Genomic DNA, 12,941 nt, shown 5'->3' with positions numbered 1-12,941 from the left:
CATCATATTACAATCTTGCTTTCCTGAGTAGCAAATGGCATTCAGATACCCCTGCCATAACAAATAATGAGAATGAGAAACTAGCTATGAAGAGGCCCTCCCTGTTGATATATACAAAGAAAGGAAATCAATCTGCATTTAAATTGTGAGCCCAGGTGCAATGAAGCCATGAGGGGTTTGGTGAACACACAGTGGATACATAAAATACGTCCAAGGACTGTGCTGGGATCAAATAAGGCCACAACTTTATTGATGATTTTTTCAGGTTTGGGCATAGGATATGTATCTACTAATCAACCAGACTGCCCACTGGTTTATGGATAGTTAATTCCACCCCCAAGGTCCCTTCCAACTCTGTATATTGAGTGTAAACCTGTCCCTACATTGTCCCATCAATGTGCTATGTGCAAGGCCTTTTGGCCAAAATATACTCACTACCTTTTAAGACAGGTAGCTGCTGTGGAAAGAGCTTTCTTCATTGTGATTCTCTGCTAACAAACCACTCTCCCAATGGAGATTATCTCACACAACACTCTGTTGGTTCCTGAACCCATTTCCCATGGCAAAGGATATTTGGGGATGGGATGATCAAGACCAAGAAAAGAAATCCAGAAATAGTAAGTGGACAAGTATGGATCAGCAACAAAATATTGTAGGGGTTAAATTCTGAAACATTATAAAGAGGATCAAGTGTGACTGTCCCAATAAAATCAAGAGCACACATAACCATGAAGATATACCGTAGATATAGATATATAGATATGGGACTCGGGTGGCACTGTGGGTTAAACCACAGAGCCTAGGACTTGCCGATCAGAATGTTGGCAGTTCGAATCCCCACGGCAGGGTGAGCTCCCGTTGCTCAGTCCCTGCTCCTGCCAACCTAGCAGTTTGAAAGAATGTCAAAGTGCAAGCAGATAAATAGGTACCGCTCCAGTGGGAAGGCAAACGGCATTTCCGTGCGCTGCTCAGAAGGACAAGAACTTTATTACTGTTGATCTTTGCTAGCTACTCTAGGAGCCTTGTTGATGAAAAAGGAAGCTTAAAATGCTTCAGTTACTGTCAGATGGCAATGGTGGTTGCTCATGAGTAACCAGTCAGGACCCTTTTACTGGTTTTATTTTGGTGCCAGACTATTTACAGTGCAGAACCACAAGTTCATGTCTGCCTCAATCGCTAGCAGAATCCGGGAGTGGTCGTTTCCGGGTCCTCCCCCAACATAATAGCTTAGTCACCCCCAGCCTCTTCCTTCCTTATTTTACACCTCTGTGCAGGGTGGGCGACGGAAGAGGCGTGCTTCCCTCCTGGCTGGCTTGACCAGGAGTGGTGCTAAGGCTCCCAGCAGCATCCTCTGGTCCCTTCCCCTCTTCCCCACTGGAAGTGTGGCTTTCCCCACCACAGAAAGAGTGTGCTGGTCCCATGGGTAGATCAAGAGGCGAGGTCCAAGTCCAGTCCGAGGTCGAAGGAGCAATATGGAGGCAGTCTGTAAAAGCTGAGGCCGGGAGCAGGGCAGGGTTCAGGCAGGAACTGGCAACCAACAATGTTGCTTCCGCAACTTGGGAGTGGGGCTGGCTGGCATTTATCTGCCCTGAGGCATAGGGTGGCCCCGATCCTCAGGTGACTCACCTCTCCTGGCCTGGAGGTGAGCACTCCTCCTGTGGGAACTTAGTTCCCTCCGCTTCTCTGTCCTAAGCCTCTGCAACCCCAGAGAGGCTGGAGGGTTATCTGACCCAGAGGCAACCTCAGCTTCCTCTGACGGGGCTGAGAGTGGAGCACCTGCAGGCAATGGGTCATCCATCACCTCAGGAGCCAGAGCAGACTCAGCTGGTGCCTGCACCTGAGGATCCAGCACAGGTGAGGACCCTTCAGGCTCATGCCCCAGCCCCGGCTCAGATGGCTCTGGAAGCGGGAAATCCTGTGCAGGCTAGAAATCCTCAGGTTCAACATCCGACTCGGAATCCCAGGCTATCGCAAAGAGGAACTGCTTCGTAAGATTTTGGGAGGTTCCCTGTAACCCAACTGCCCCTCTCCTTTATTCCCTGTTCCGATGGGAGTCCCCTGACAATTACCAAACAAACACACGTGATTATTCCACTAGAACTACTGCTTCATTTATTTAAAATGAGAAATAGAGCTAGGGCTGAACAACTTTGTCTGGATTTTCACTTTGGGGAATATGGCAACCCTAATAAAGCAGTGATTTTTCTCTCACACATGCATCTGTGTAACTATCAACATATTCAAAGGGCAGGGCCTTCATCCCTCATATTTATGGTGGTAGTGGTTAGAAGTTGAATCAGCAGTGTAAATAAAAGCTGGTAATAAAGTGAGGCGTTTTCCCTACATAACATACAGCAAAACAGAGATATTTAATTCTTCATTTTGTTAATGCTTATTAACTGTTCCCTATTATTCAGCTCAGGCCTCAACAAAATAATATAACATTTGGGGGAAAAGATGCAACCTAATAGACCAGCACTGGAGGCTAAGATAGAGAAGATCTCCACAGCTACTGTATATTTCCCCTTGGTACTCAGGTAGGATGGAACAAAGGACAACCAAACACTGCAAAATACCAACATGCTGAAAGTGATAAACTTTGCTTCATTGAAAATGTCTGGCAATTTCCTGGCAAGGAAAGCCACTGTGAAACTAATTATTGCTAGAAGGCCCATGTAACTAAGGACACAGTAAAACATAATCACAGTCCCCACATTACATTCTAGTATAATTTCCTCAGGCATTGAATGCTTGTCAACATCTGGGAATGGGGGAGAGATTGCCAACCACAGTGTACAGATGCCTGCTTGAATAAAGGAGCAGGAAATGACAATGGAGTTGGCCAGCCTTCTCCCCACCCACATTCTCATCCTGGATCCTGGTTTTGTGGCCGTGAAAGCCAGAATCACAGTGACAGTTTTTGCCAGTACACAGGAAACAGCCACTGAAAAGATGATGCCAAAAGCAGCTTGTTGCAGGAGACATGTTATCTTTTTTGGTTGGCCAATGAACAGTAAAGCACAAAGAAAGCATAGCAAGAGGGTGACAAGGAGAGTATAGGTGATATTCTGGTTGTTGGCTTTGACAATGGGAGTCTTATGGTTCTTCAGAAATGTTCCCAGTACCAGAGTTGTGATGAAAGCAAAAGAAAGAGCAACTATAGCTAAACTGATGCCTAAAGGTTCTTCATATGACAAGAAGCTGATGCCTTTGGGAATGCATATATCTCGTTCCTTATTTGGATAGTTTTCATCTGAGCATTTAGTACAGTCATTCATATCTGGGAAAAGAAAAGTATGAACCTTAGCTCACATATATACTATCAGTCCCAGAAACATTTCATGCCTTTCCCTCAAACTCAGAAAAAGAAATGTATCAATTCAAATTGGCAAATACTAAGAAATGTTGTGGGGACTTGTTTAATTGCTTTGGAGCTATGTGGTGCTATAATATGATTTTGGGCTATAATGGCAAGGATGTGGTAAGCCAGGTGAGGTATGAAAAAGCATCCCATGACTGTGGTGAATAAAAATTGACCATATTCTAAGTTTTGTGAGAAAGAGGGAGTGGGAAACCTGCCCTTAGATTTCAGAATAAGGAAGCAGTAGAAGAAAATAGATGGTATTACCATGAATCTGAAAAACAAGTAGAAAAGCTGAATAGTGTGCAAATACCTTGATTCTACGAAAATGCTTTGTAACAAATCAGCATGTAACATGATATATCCTCCTGATGGCTTGATCTAAGCATCATGCATAAAAATATTTCCTGGGCACCCATGAGATATATAGGCTTTGGAATCCATTTCCCAGTACCATATTACTGCAGTCTCAATAAAATACCCCCACATCCTTGTGTGATTATTGGCTCTGGTTAGCACAGCATCAGACTCTTATCCATAACAGCCCCTTTGAAAATACCTTATTTTTTGCTCTATAAGATGGACTTTTCCCCTCCTAAGAAGTAAGGGGAAATGTGTGTGCATCTTATGGAGCAAATGCACGCTACGCGGCTATCCCAGAAGCCGGATCAGGGAGAGGGAGCCCTGCGCAGGGCTCCCTCTTGCTGTTCTAGCTTCTGGCTTCATGCGACTATCCCTGGCTTTTGCAGGAGGTGGGGGAAGAGACAGGGCACACAGCTCTGTCCCTTCCCCCGCCTCCCAGAAAATCCCCAAGAGCCGCGCTCCCTTTATTTTTTTAATGAATTTTATTAGTATTTTCCACACAACAACAACAACACAAAATATATCAAAAAATAACAATACACAACACACAAAAATCAACATTTGAAAACAAAACAAAACAAAAACAAACAAACAAATCCATATCTTACAAGTTAATATTATAAACACTAAAACAACAAGAAGACATTGATTTCCACCAATCCCACAGCACCTCCTTTATCTCTCATTGTGTCTTCCTGTTTTCCTTTTAAAGAGCACACGGCTTTTGTGGGAGATGGGGGGAAGGGACAGAGCGTGGAATTAAAGAGAGGAATTAAAATACTAGGATTGGCATGAACCTATTCCCACCTATCCTGTTCAGTTATTAACACATCATTTTTTCCAGCTTTAGGTCGCTCTGTGACCCCATCACTTGGCGGAGAATGCTGTAAAGGGTACAAGCCATCCTCACCTCCTGCAAAAGCCCACAAGAGCAGTGCTCCCTTTAAACAGTTTGCCGCTCTTTCCTGGCTTTTGGAGGAGGTGGGGGAAGGGACAGAGGGCAGGTTAGCCGCACACAGCCTCTTCCGGGCAGGGGAAGCCTTCATTCCGCTGCCCGGGAGAGGCTATGCGTGGCTATCCCAGAAGCCAGAACAGCAAGAGGCTGTCCCAGAAGCCAGATCCCTCTTGCTGTTCTGGCTTCTGGGATTCAGAATATTTTTTCTCTCGATTTCCTCCAAAAACTAGGTGCGTCTTATGGTCTGGTGCATCTTATAGAGCAAAAAATATGGTAGATTGTTAGCCATGGCTACATTTAGATCCCCATCATGTGTGAGGAAACTAAGTTCAATTGACTGTGCAATCATTTATGTCTCTTACCTTCCTGGTTTGAAATCTTGCCCTCTGGACATAGGATGCAGTCATAACAGCAAAATGGCTTCCCTTCTTTCACTTTCTTGCTAGATCCTGGTTGGCAACTTTTAGTGCAGGCCGAAAGAGGACAGGCCTAATTCATAAATTAAAGAGGAGAATGATGAACAGAAAATAAGGTGTTTGGAATCCCTCAGGTGCTGGACCCAGCTTTGTGTTACTAAAATGACACAGCATTTCAGTAGGGTATGAATTGGCTCCCTTGAGGGCACCGGACACTGTAGAAGCAATTACAGTGGTGCCTCGCAAGACGAAAAGAATCCGTTCCGCGAGTCTCTTCGTCTTGCGGTTTTTTCGTCTTGCAAAGCAAGCCCATTAGCGGCTTAGCAGATTAGCGCTATTAGCGGCTTAGCGGGTTTAGTGGATCAGCTGATAAGCGGCTTAGCGGATCAGCTGATAAGCAGCTTAGCGACTTAGCGGATCAGCTGTTAAGCGGCTTAGTGGATCAGCTGATAAGCGGCTTAGCGGATCAGCTGATAAGCGGCTTAGTGGCTTGGGAAAAGGGGGGGGGGAGGAAAAAAACCCCGCAGGAACTCGCAAGACATTTTCGTCTTGCGAAGCAAGCCCATAGGAAATTTGTTTTGTGAAGCACCTCCAAAACGGAAAATCCTTTCATCTAGCAGGTTTTCTGTCTTGCGACGCATTCATCTTGCGGGGCACCACTGTACCAACCCTAGTCTCAACAGCTACTATCTGAGGTGGAGGAAATCATTTGGGGACATTTGATGAATTCAGTCTCTCAATATTCTAATACAAAACTGACGTGCAGCGTAAATTAATAATGCAGAGTTTTAAAGAATAAAAGCTTTACTGAGTAAATAAACTTCTTCATAAACAATATGGTTCAAAACAGTTTGACTGAGATTACATACTGACTCTGCTCACAAATAAGGCAGAATGACTGACTGAAAACTTACAGAGAGCACAAAGAGAAACTGGCTGCTAAGTCATATGTCAGGGTGACTCAACAGCTAGCAGTTAGGCCTGAATAACTTTAGTAGGTCCAAATGATTGTGCAGTCTCAACACTTCCCAGCCTGCTTTGCTGCTTCTGCTCTCATGTGTCTATGTCACATGACAGTCCCCCAAAGACCTAGAGAGCATAAGTATAAACATGAAAAATTAACTTATTCATATATTTTGTTCACAAGATTTAGCTTTGCAATCAGTTCAACATGTTGCACCCTAGGGAACGCTTTTGTAAATAAATCAGACAAATTATCCTGTGATTGACAATAAACCAACTTAATCACATTACGTTGTATATAGTCTTTAACATTGAAAAAATTGATGGCCACGTGTTTTGCATGTGCTGAAGTGTTCCCTGAATTGGCAATTGTGATACAAGCTTGATTATCCTCATAGATTGTGACAGGCTGTTGCACTTCATATCCCAAATCATTTAATACCTGGATGTACCATGTGACTTTGTTACACGCTTCAGATAATGCAGAAAATTCTGCCTCACACATAGATGTGGCAACAAAACCTTGCTTTTTGGATTTCCAACCAATTAGTGAATTTCTAAACATGACCACTAGACCGCTGGTTGATTTTCTCGTGGATGGACAATTTGCAAAGTCACTGTCCACAAACACCTGCAAATACCGTATTTTTTGCACCATAACACTCACTTTTTTCCTCCTAAAAAGTAAGGGGAAATGTCTGTGCGTGTTATGGAGGGAATGCCTACGGGTGGCATGCCTACAGATTTTCCTCTTCTAAAAACTATGTGTGTGTTATGGTCAGGTGCGTGTTATAGAGCGAAAAATACGGGTAACTTGAATTAGATGCAGATAACTTTATACACTTATTCTGTGTACCCTTCAGGTATCTCAGTATTTGCTTCACAGCAGCCCAATCAAGTACACTAGGCTTACTTGCTTTTCTGCTTAGAATACCTACACAAAATGAAATATCAGGCCTTGACCATTGGCTCAGGTACAGAAGAGATCCTATTACCGATTGGTATAAATCTGGTTGATCAAACAAAACATCACTTTCAGTCTTTTGAAAATCTACAGTCATAGGGGTTTGCACAGCATTGCAATCCTGCATTTCTAGCAGTTCAAGCAGACCTTTAATCTTTTGCTCTTGGCATATTAAGAAACTTCCATCTGCTTCTCTGCATATTTGGACCCCTAAATAGTGACTTATTGTTCCTATGTCTTTCAGTTTGAAATGTTTTTCCAACTGATTTGCTATCTTTTGAATTTTACCTGTAGAACTACCTGCCACCATCAAGTCATCTACAAAGATCAAAACCAATATGTAATTGTCACCTGATCCTCTTGTATACAAGCAAGGGTCAGCAATGCTCCTTTTAAATCCAAGATTTAAGAGTTGTGTGTTTATACAATCGTTCCAGCATTTAGCACTTTGCCTAAGACCATAGACAGCTTTGTTTAATTTCCACACCAAATCATTCCCCTCCTCAAACCCTAGGGGTTGTCACATGTATATCACCTGGTCCAGAAGAGCATTTAGATATGCAGAAGTAATATCATAATCACTTACTTCCAATTTCTTGTCAGCTGCCACAGACAAAACAAGCCTCACTGATTCTGCCTTGGCAGTGGGCACAAAAAGCTCATAATAGTGAATTCCTGGCTTTTGTGTAAAACCTTTTGCTACCAGTATAGCTTTAAAACGTGTGTCACCAGACACCTGAGTCTTCCTTTTAAAGACCCACCTGCTAGAAATTAACTTTTCACTTGGTGGCAATTTGGCTAGTGTGTAAACCTTATTTTCTTTGAATGATCCCAACTCTTCTTTCATGGCGTCAAACCACTGGGTTTGTTCCTTGGAAGGTAGTTTCAGAACTTGAGCAAAAACCCATAGCTCTGTACAATTAACATGACACACTTTTGTTGCACCAAAAGTCAATTTATCAGGGGGAATACCCTTGGTAGTCCGTGTGGACCTCCTAGGAATAACCACTGGGCTTTCCTTCTCTTGTTGCTCCTCCAGTTCATCATTTTGTTTTTCCTCTGATTCACCGCTTGTGGCACTTTGCAAAGTGTCAGTGTCAGAGGGCAAATTTCCCCCACTTTCTAGTCTTTCTCAGCAGCTGGCTGCCTGAGGGGCTCCTGTGGTTGTACTGAGAGAGGAATTAAAATACTAGGATTGGCATGAACCTATTCCCACCTATCCTGCTCAGTTATTAACACATCATTTTTTCCAGCTTTAGGTCTCTCTGTGACCCCATCACTTGGCGGAGAATGTTGTAAAGGGTACAAGCCATCCATCATTTTAGTAGAAGCAATTACCTTGCCCTGCTTCTTAATAAAACATTCATCACCTTCAAACATAAATTTGAAACCAACATTGGTAAGGCATGAAATTGACAATAAAGAAAATTCTAGTTCTTCAACAAACAATACATCCCTCAATTCTGCATCTAGGCATGGCAAATAACACGTACCTATACCTGATACTGGGCAATGCCGCCCCTCAGCAAGACAAATGCTGTCCTTGCCTTTTGGCAATTTGCTGAGTGTTGTAAAGCAGTCAGGGCTGTTCATTATGATTCTGGCAGAGCCAGAGTCCAAAATGTAGCTGTCTGGAGAAATTTTCTTTTCTTTTCTTGCGGCGGCTCGCTTTTCCTTGGTTTTTCACACGGCAATCTTTCTTCATGTGCCCGAGCTTGCCACATTGATAGCATTTCTTTGCCAACATGGCACGATCCGTGGAGCGTTCTTCGGTCCCATCTCCTCCTGAGAATCTGGGTTTCTGGGTTAGCAGGGCGACTCAAACTCTTCTGGTCTGCCTTCTCAGCTTTTCCACGTGTTTTTCAGATTCCTCCTGTAGACGGGTTGTTGCGTACACCATTGATAAATCTTCTTGCCTCATGCTTTCAAGAGAGGCTATCACAATTAAAGCTTGGTGGGAGACTGTATAGCAGGATATAGACTTGATCCAGGTCTGGAAATCTTTTTCCTCTCCTTTGCAACTGGAGGAATAACATGCGCAAAGTCTGGAGATGTTTAGTTAAAAATCCACCTTCAAGTAGCACAGTTCTATACAGTTTCCTAGTTAGTCCAATTATTGAACCAGCACTGTCAGACAGGTGTATCTGATGTAGATGATCCCAGTATTGTTTGGCAGAGTCCAAATCTGCAATGTGCAGGACATGTGGTTCCTCTAGAGCCAACAAAATGTGTGCTCTGGCTCTATCATCCTCTTCACATTCCTGCTCAGAGGTTTGTGGATTCAAACCAGTTTCCACACAGTGCCAAAGTCTATCACATTTTAGAACCAGTTCATGCTTGAGAGCCCAAGTCAGTTCTTACCATTCAGACGTTCCATCTCGGCAGTGTTGCCAAGATAAATAATTCCGCAGGTTGCTGAGCTGACATGGCTTCTGCTCCTTGCTGCACCGGGTCTGCTTCTTCAGTACGCGGCCTTACCACTGGACCTTCAGTCCCTTCAAGGTCCTCACCAACAGCACCCTAATTTTCCAGCTTTAGCAATTCACCATCCATAAAAGACTGGGCCCCATAACCTGACGCGCAGCGTAAATTAATAATGCAGAGTTTTAAAGAATAAAAGCTTTACTGAGTTAAAATAAACTTCTTCATAAACAACATGGTTCCAAACAGTTTGACTAAGATTACATACTGACTCTGCTCACAACTGAGGCAGACTGACTCTGAAAAGTTACAGAGATCACAAAGAAAAACTGGCTGCTAAGTCACATGTCAGGGTGACTCAACAGCTAGCAGTTAGGCCTGAATAACTTTAGTAGGCCCTAATGATTGTGCAGTCCCAGCACTTCCCAGCCTGCTTTGCTGCTTCTGCTCTCATGTGTCTTTGTCACATGACAAAAACGTCCTGATCCATACCATCAGAATGTGAAGTTAGCTCTCCAACACATTGTGTTTCTTTGATCAAAATATGTAATTAAATATGTGTTCTGAGAGAAAATATGCATATTAAGTAAACATGTTCATTGAACTAGTTTTGTTTTTTAAAGGGAACTGCACTGAGCTATTCATAAAAAAATGCATCAATAACAGTGGGAAGATAGCTTAGTTGTACAGAGAGTATACAAAAGTAATATGTAAATAAATAAGGAGAATGGCAGTAAATACCAGTGTGTGCCATGACTCCTACACCAGGTTCTTCACCTCATCCCTGTCCTTCCCTTCTTCCACTATCTCCAACTTCACTACTACCCCTCCCGTTTTCTCTTCTACAGCTCCCCTATCAACTTTAGTTGTCTCCTCTATACTTCCTGCTGTCAACTCTCAGTTTCTCCCTCTGGCCTCATTTCATCCCCTGTTGCCTTCTTCTCATGAAAAATCAGGACACTGAGGAAGGGGGAAAGGATACCAGAAAGGAATGTTAGTCACAACTGGTACAAATTGAAGATAGGGGAGAAGTGGTTGGGGACTTTGGAGATACTCATGGGACAGTAGTAGGGGATGTTCAAGGGGCAGCTGACACATCATTAGAACCAGAGGTGCCTCCATCTCTATGGGCACAGCGGGCTGTGAGGCATCAGGAGTAGTGGGAAACATAATCTAGAATAGTGAGGCAGGCAAGGAAACACAGCCCAGCTCACTAATTGACCAGGTGGTACCATGAGGCTTGTTAGATCTGGGAGGAATTTTGTGGGCACTCAGATGACTCTAGGCTTTCTGACCCTGGATCACTTGCAGATGTGGGAACCTGGCCTTACTGTTTGAGTCTGGACTTTGCTTGTTGTATTGGACGTTTTGGACTATCTAGCATTGCTCTGGGGACTGTTTGCACCAGTGCAATGTACTTCCAGTTATGTGGGTGGTTCAGGACACACCTCCAGCCATTCACCCATGTCCTCCCCCCCTCCCCCCCGCCTTTCAGTCACATTTTATCCTATCTTCATTTTTTATCCTTTTTTGGTCCACGCTATATCCTCCTTTCAAAATAAAACAAGTATTTCACAAGTGTTCATCATCAAATGAAATCAGTTTTAAAGATCAGGATAGAACAACAGGGCTCCTTTATTATTAGACCTTTTGCTAAATGCCTGTGACTTGGATTCTACCTGGTTAAACCAGCTGTGCCAAGTTATTACTTCTTTATCAATGGTGAATGCTTGATCTGAAGGCGCTCCAGGATCTATCCTTCCGACTCTGACTCTATGAAGGGATTGATTGGAGAATATAATCCAATTGATAATATCCAAGCTAGATGCTACCTCCCCATTCTTGTTGAAGGATACCACATCTCCTGCAGTGTTATTAAATGAGATACTTCTCAGAATGTGGTGGAGCTAAATTGAAAACAGAAAAGACAAGTGTTTAGAAAAGGCTGCACTCTAATACAGGGCTGAACAATCCTTTTTCCTCTGAGGCCAGAACCTACAGTGAGTGGAGTCAGGGACAAGCACGTAGAGAGCCAACCAATTTTCTCCCACATAAATGTTTTTCTCTCATTCTTTCTGTCAGGCCTCTCTCTCCCTGTTACATCCCTCAGGCAGAACAGTGGTGTGTGACCCCCTGCTCTGAGCAAAAATTTGCAGGCTGTCAAGGGTGTTTCACAGCCAAAGGAATGCACATGACAGATAATTATTTATTGTCAAGAATATCACATTTGCTTCTACTCCTCTGGATGCCTATACATATATAGCAGCTACACAGCTGCACAGCTATTTGCAGGTTTGCTGTAACAATTGGAATAGCAAGAATGTTGCTCATTTCTGTTGACTGTTACCACTGCTTCCTGACTGTTAGTCAAATGGTGTCTCAATGGGCCACAAAACATCTCCAAGCAAATGCTTTATCATGTACTGGGGGGTTTCTGTTCAAACAAGGAGACAGCCATTATTGATCTTTCCTCAGAGAAACAAAGACACAGCCATCATCTCTTCACAAAATTATAGATTCAGTTCCTCCTCATATTCCGTATGCCTGAACCCTGAGAGGAAAGAGCAAGTTGACAGTATTTTGGAAACCCATACATTGTGAAGGAATGACAGTGCTCTTCCATGTTGAGGATGTTCAACCCGTTACCTGCCAAAACAGTTGATTCTGATTCTTCACTCTCCCTCCATATGCCATTCCTATGTGTCTGGGTCTGGATGTGGACATAGCATGTAACGCATGGGCGATGGCATAGACAGCACTGTGGATACTGTAACTGTGCCCTGTCATACTCATTTCAAAAAATGATCCTGGAAGGTTCTCTAGCTTCTCTTCTCCTGTGCAAATGTTCCCCTCCACCTGGTCTGCAGTGATATCTGGGAACACACAATCAAAAGCCTGTTGCCAGAAGTCCCTGATAAAACCATCCCCATCTGTGTTGGAAGGGTTTCTGTGCTCAACATACTGATGAAATCCTGGTGGGTCACTGAAGTGAATTTCAAAGGCCATAGCACCATTGAATAGTCCCGAATCCCAGTTTCTTTGATAGACAAATGAAGTGAATTCAATCTCAGCTGTTGTTATCCAAACTTTACTTTTTATATTATTTGTCATATCGTGTTCTGATAGGTATGGAAGCCATTTAAAAAGTGCCATAGAATAAAAGTCTCCATTGGCCACCACTACATTAGCCTTGCTGCTCATTATTTTATCATGTATTTTTGCCCCCTGTTGTAGCATATCTTTAATTTCAGAGATGAAACTAAAATTGGGAATTCTTTCTATAAAGGCAAAACAGATGCCATTTTGAGAAAACAATTGAAGTACTGTATGCACAAATCTTTCCCCATTGCCATTGTCCATTGCAGTGACCCCAATCCATGTCCACTTGAAATGCAGAAGCAAAGAGATAATTCCCTCATATTGAAGGTCTTCCTGGGCTGTCAACTGGTAGAAGGAAAGACCTGGGGTTTTATCATTCATCACTGGAGCAGAGCCATA

The 12,941-nt window shown here is 43.2% G+C and overlaps 1 protein-coding gene across 1 annotated transcript; it reads right to left on the bottom strand.

Moving 5' to 3' along the window:
* Window positions 1–2,143: 2,143 nt before the first annotated feature.
* LOC307200227 (vomeronasal type-2 receptor 26-like) lies at window positions 2,144–12,941 on the bottom strand. The gene is made up of 4 exons (XM_079948648.1): window positions 12,090–12,941; window positions 11,123–11,350; window positions 5,042–5,168; window positions 2,144–3,280 (listed from the first exon to the last, which is right to left on the bottom strand). Exons 1-4 carry the CDS (start codon window positions 12,921–12,923, stop codon window positions 2,370–2,372), a joined length of 2,100 nt encoding a protein of 699 aa, XP_079804774.1. The 5' UTR covers window positions 12,924–12,941; the 3' UTR covers window positions 2,144–2,369.

The sequence above is a fragment of the Podarcis cretensis genome (genome assembly GCF_951804945.1).
Source record: "Podarcis cretensis genome assembly, chromosome: 13".
In the NCBI taxonomy this organism is placed as follows: Eukaryota; Metazoa; Chordata; class Lepidosauria; order Squamata; family Lacertidae; genus Podarcis; species Podarcis cretensis.
The sequence above is the reverse complement of the archived record's forward strand: the minus strand, read 5'-3'. Positions and strand labels throughout refer to the sequence as shown.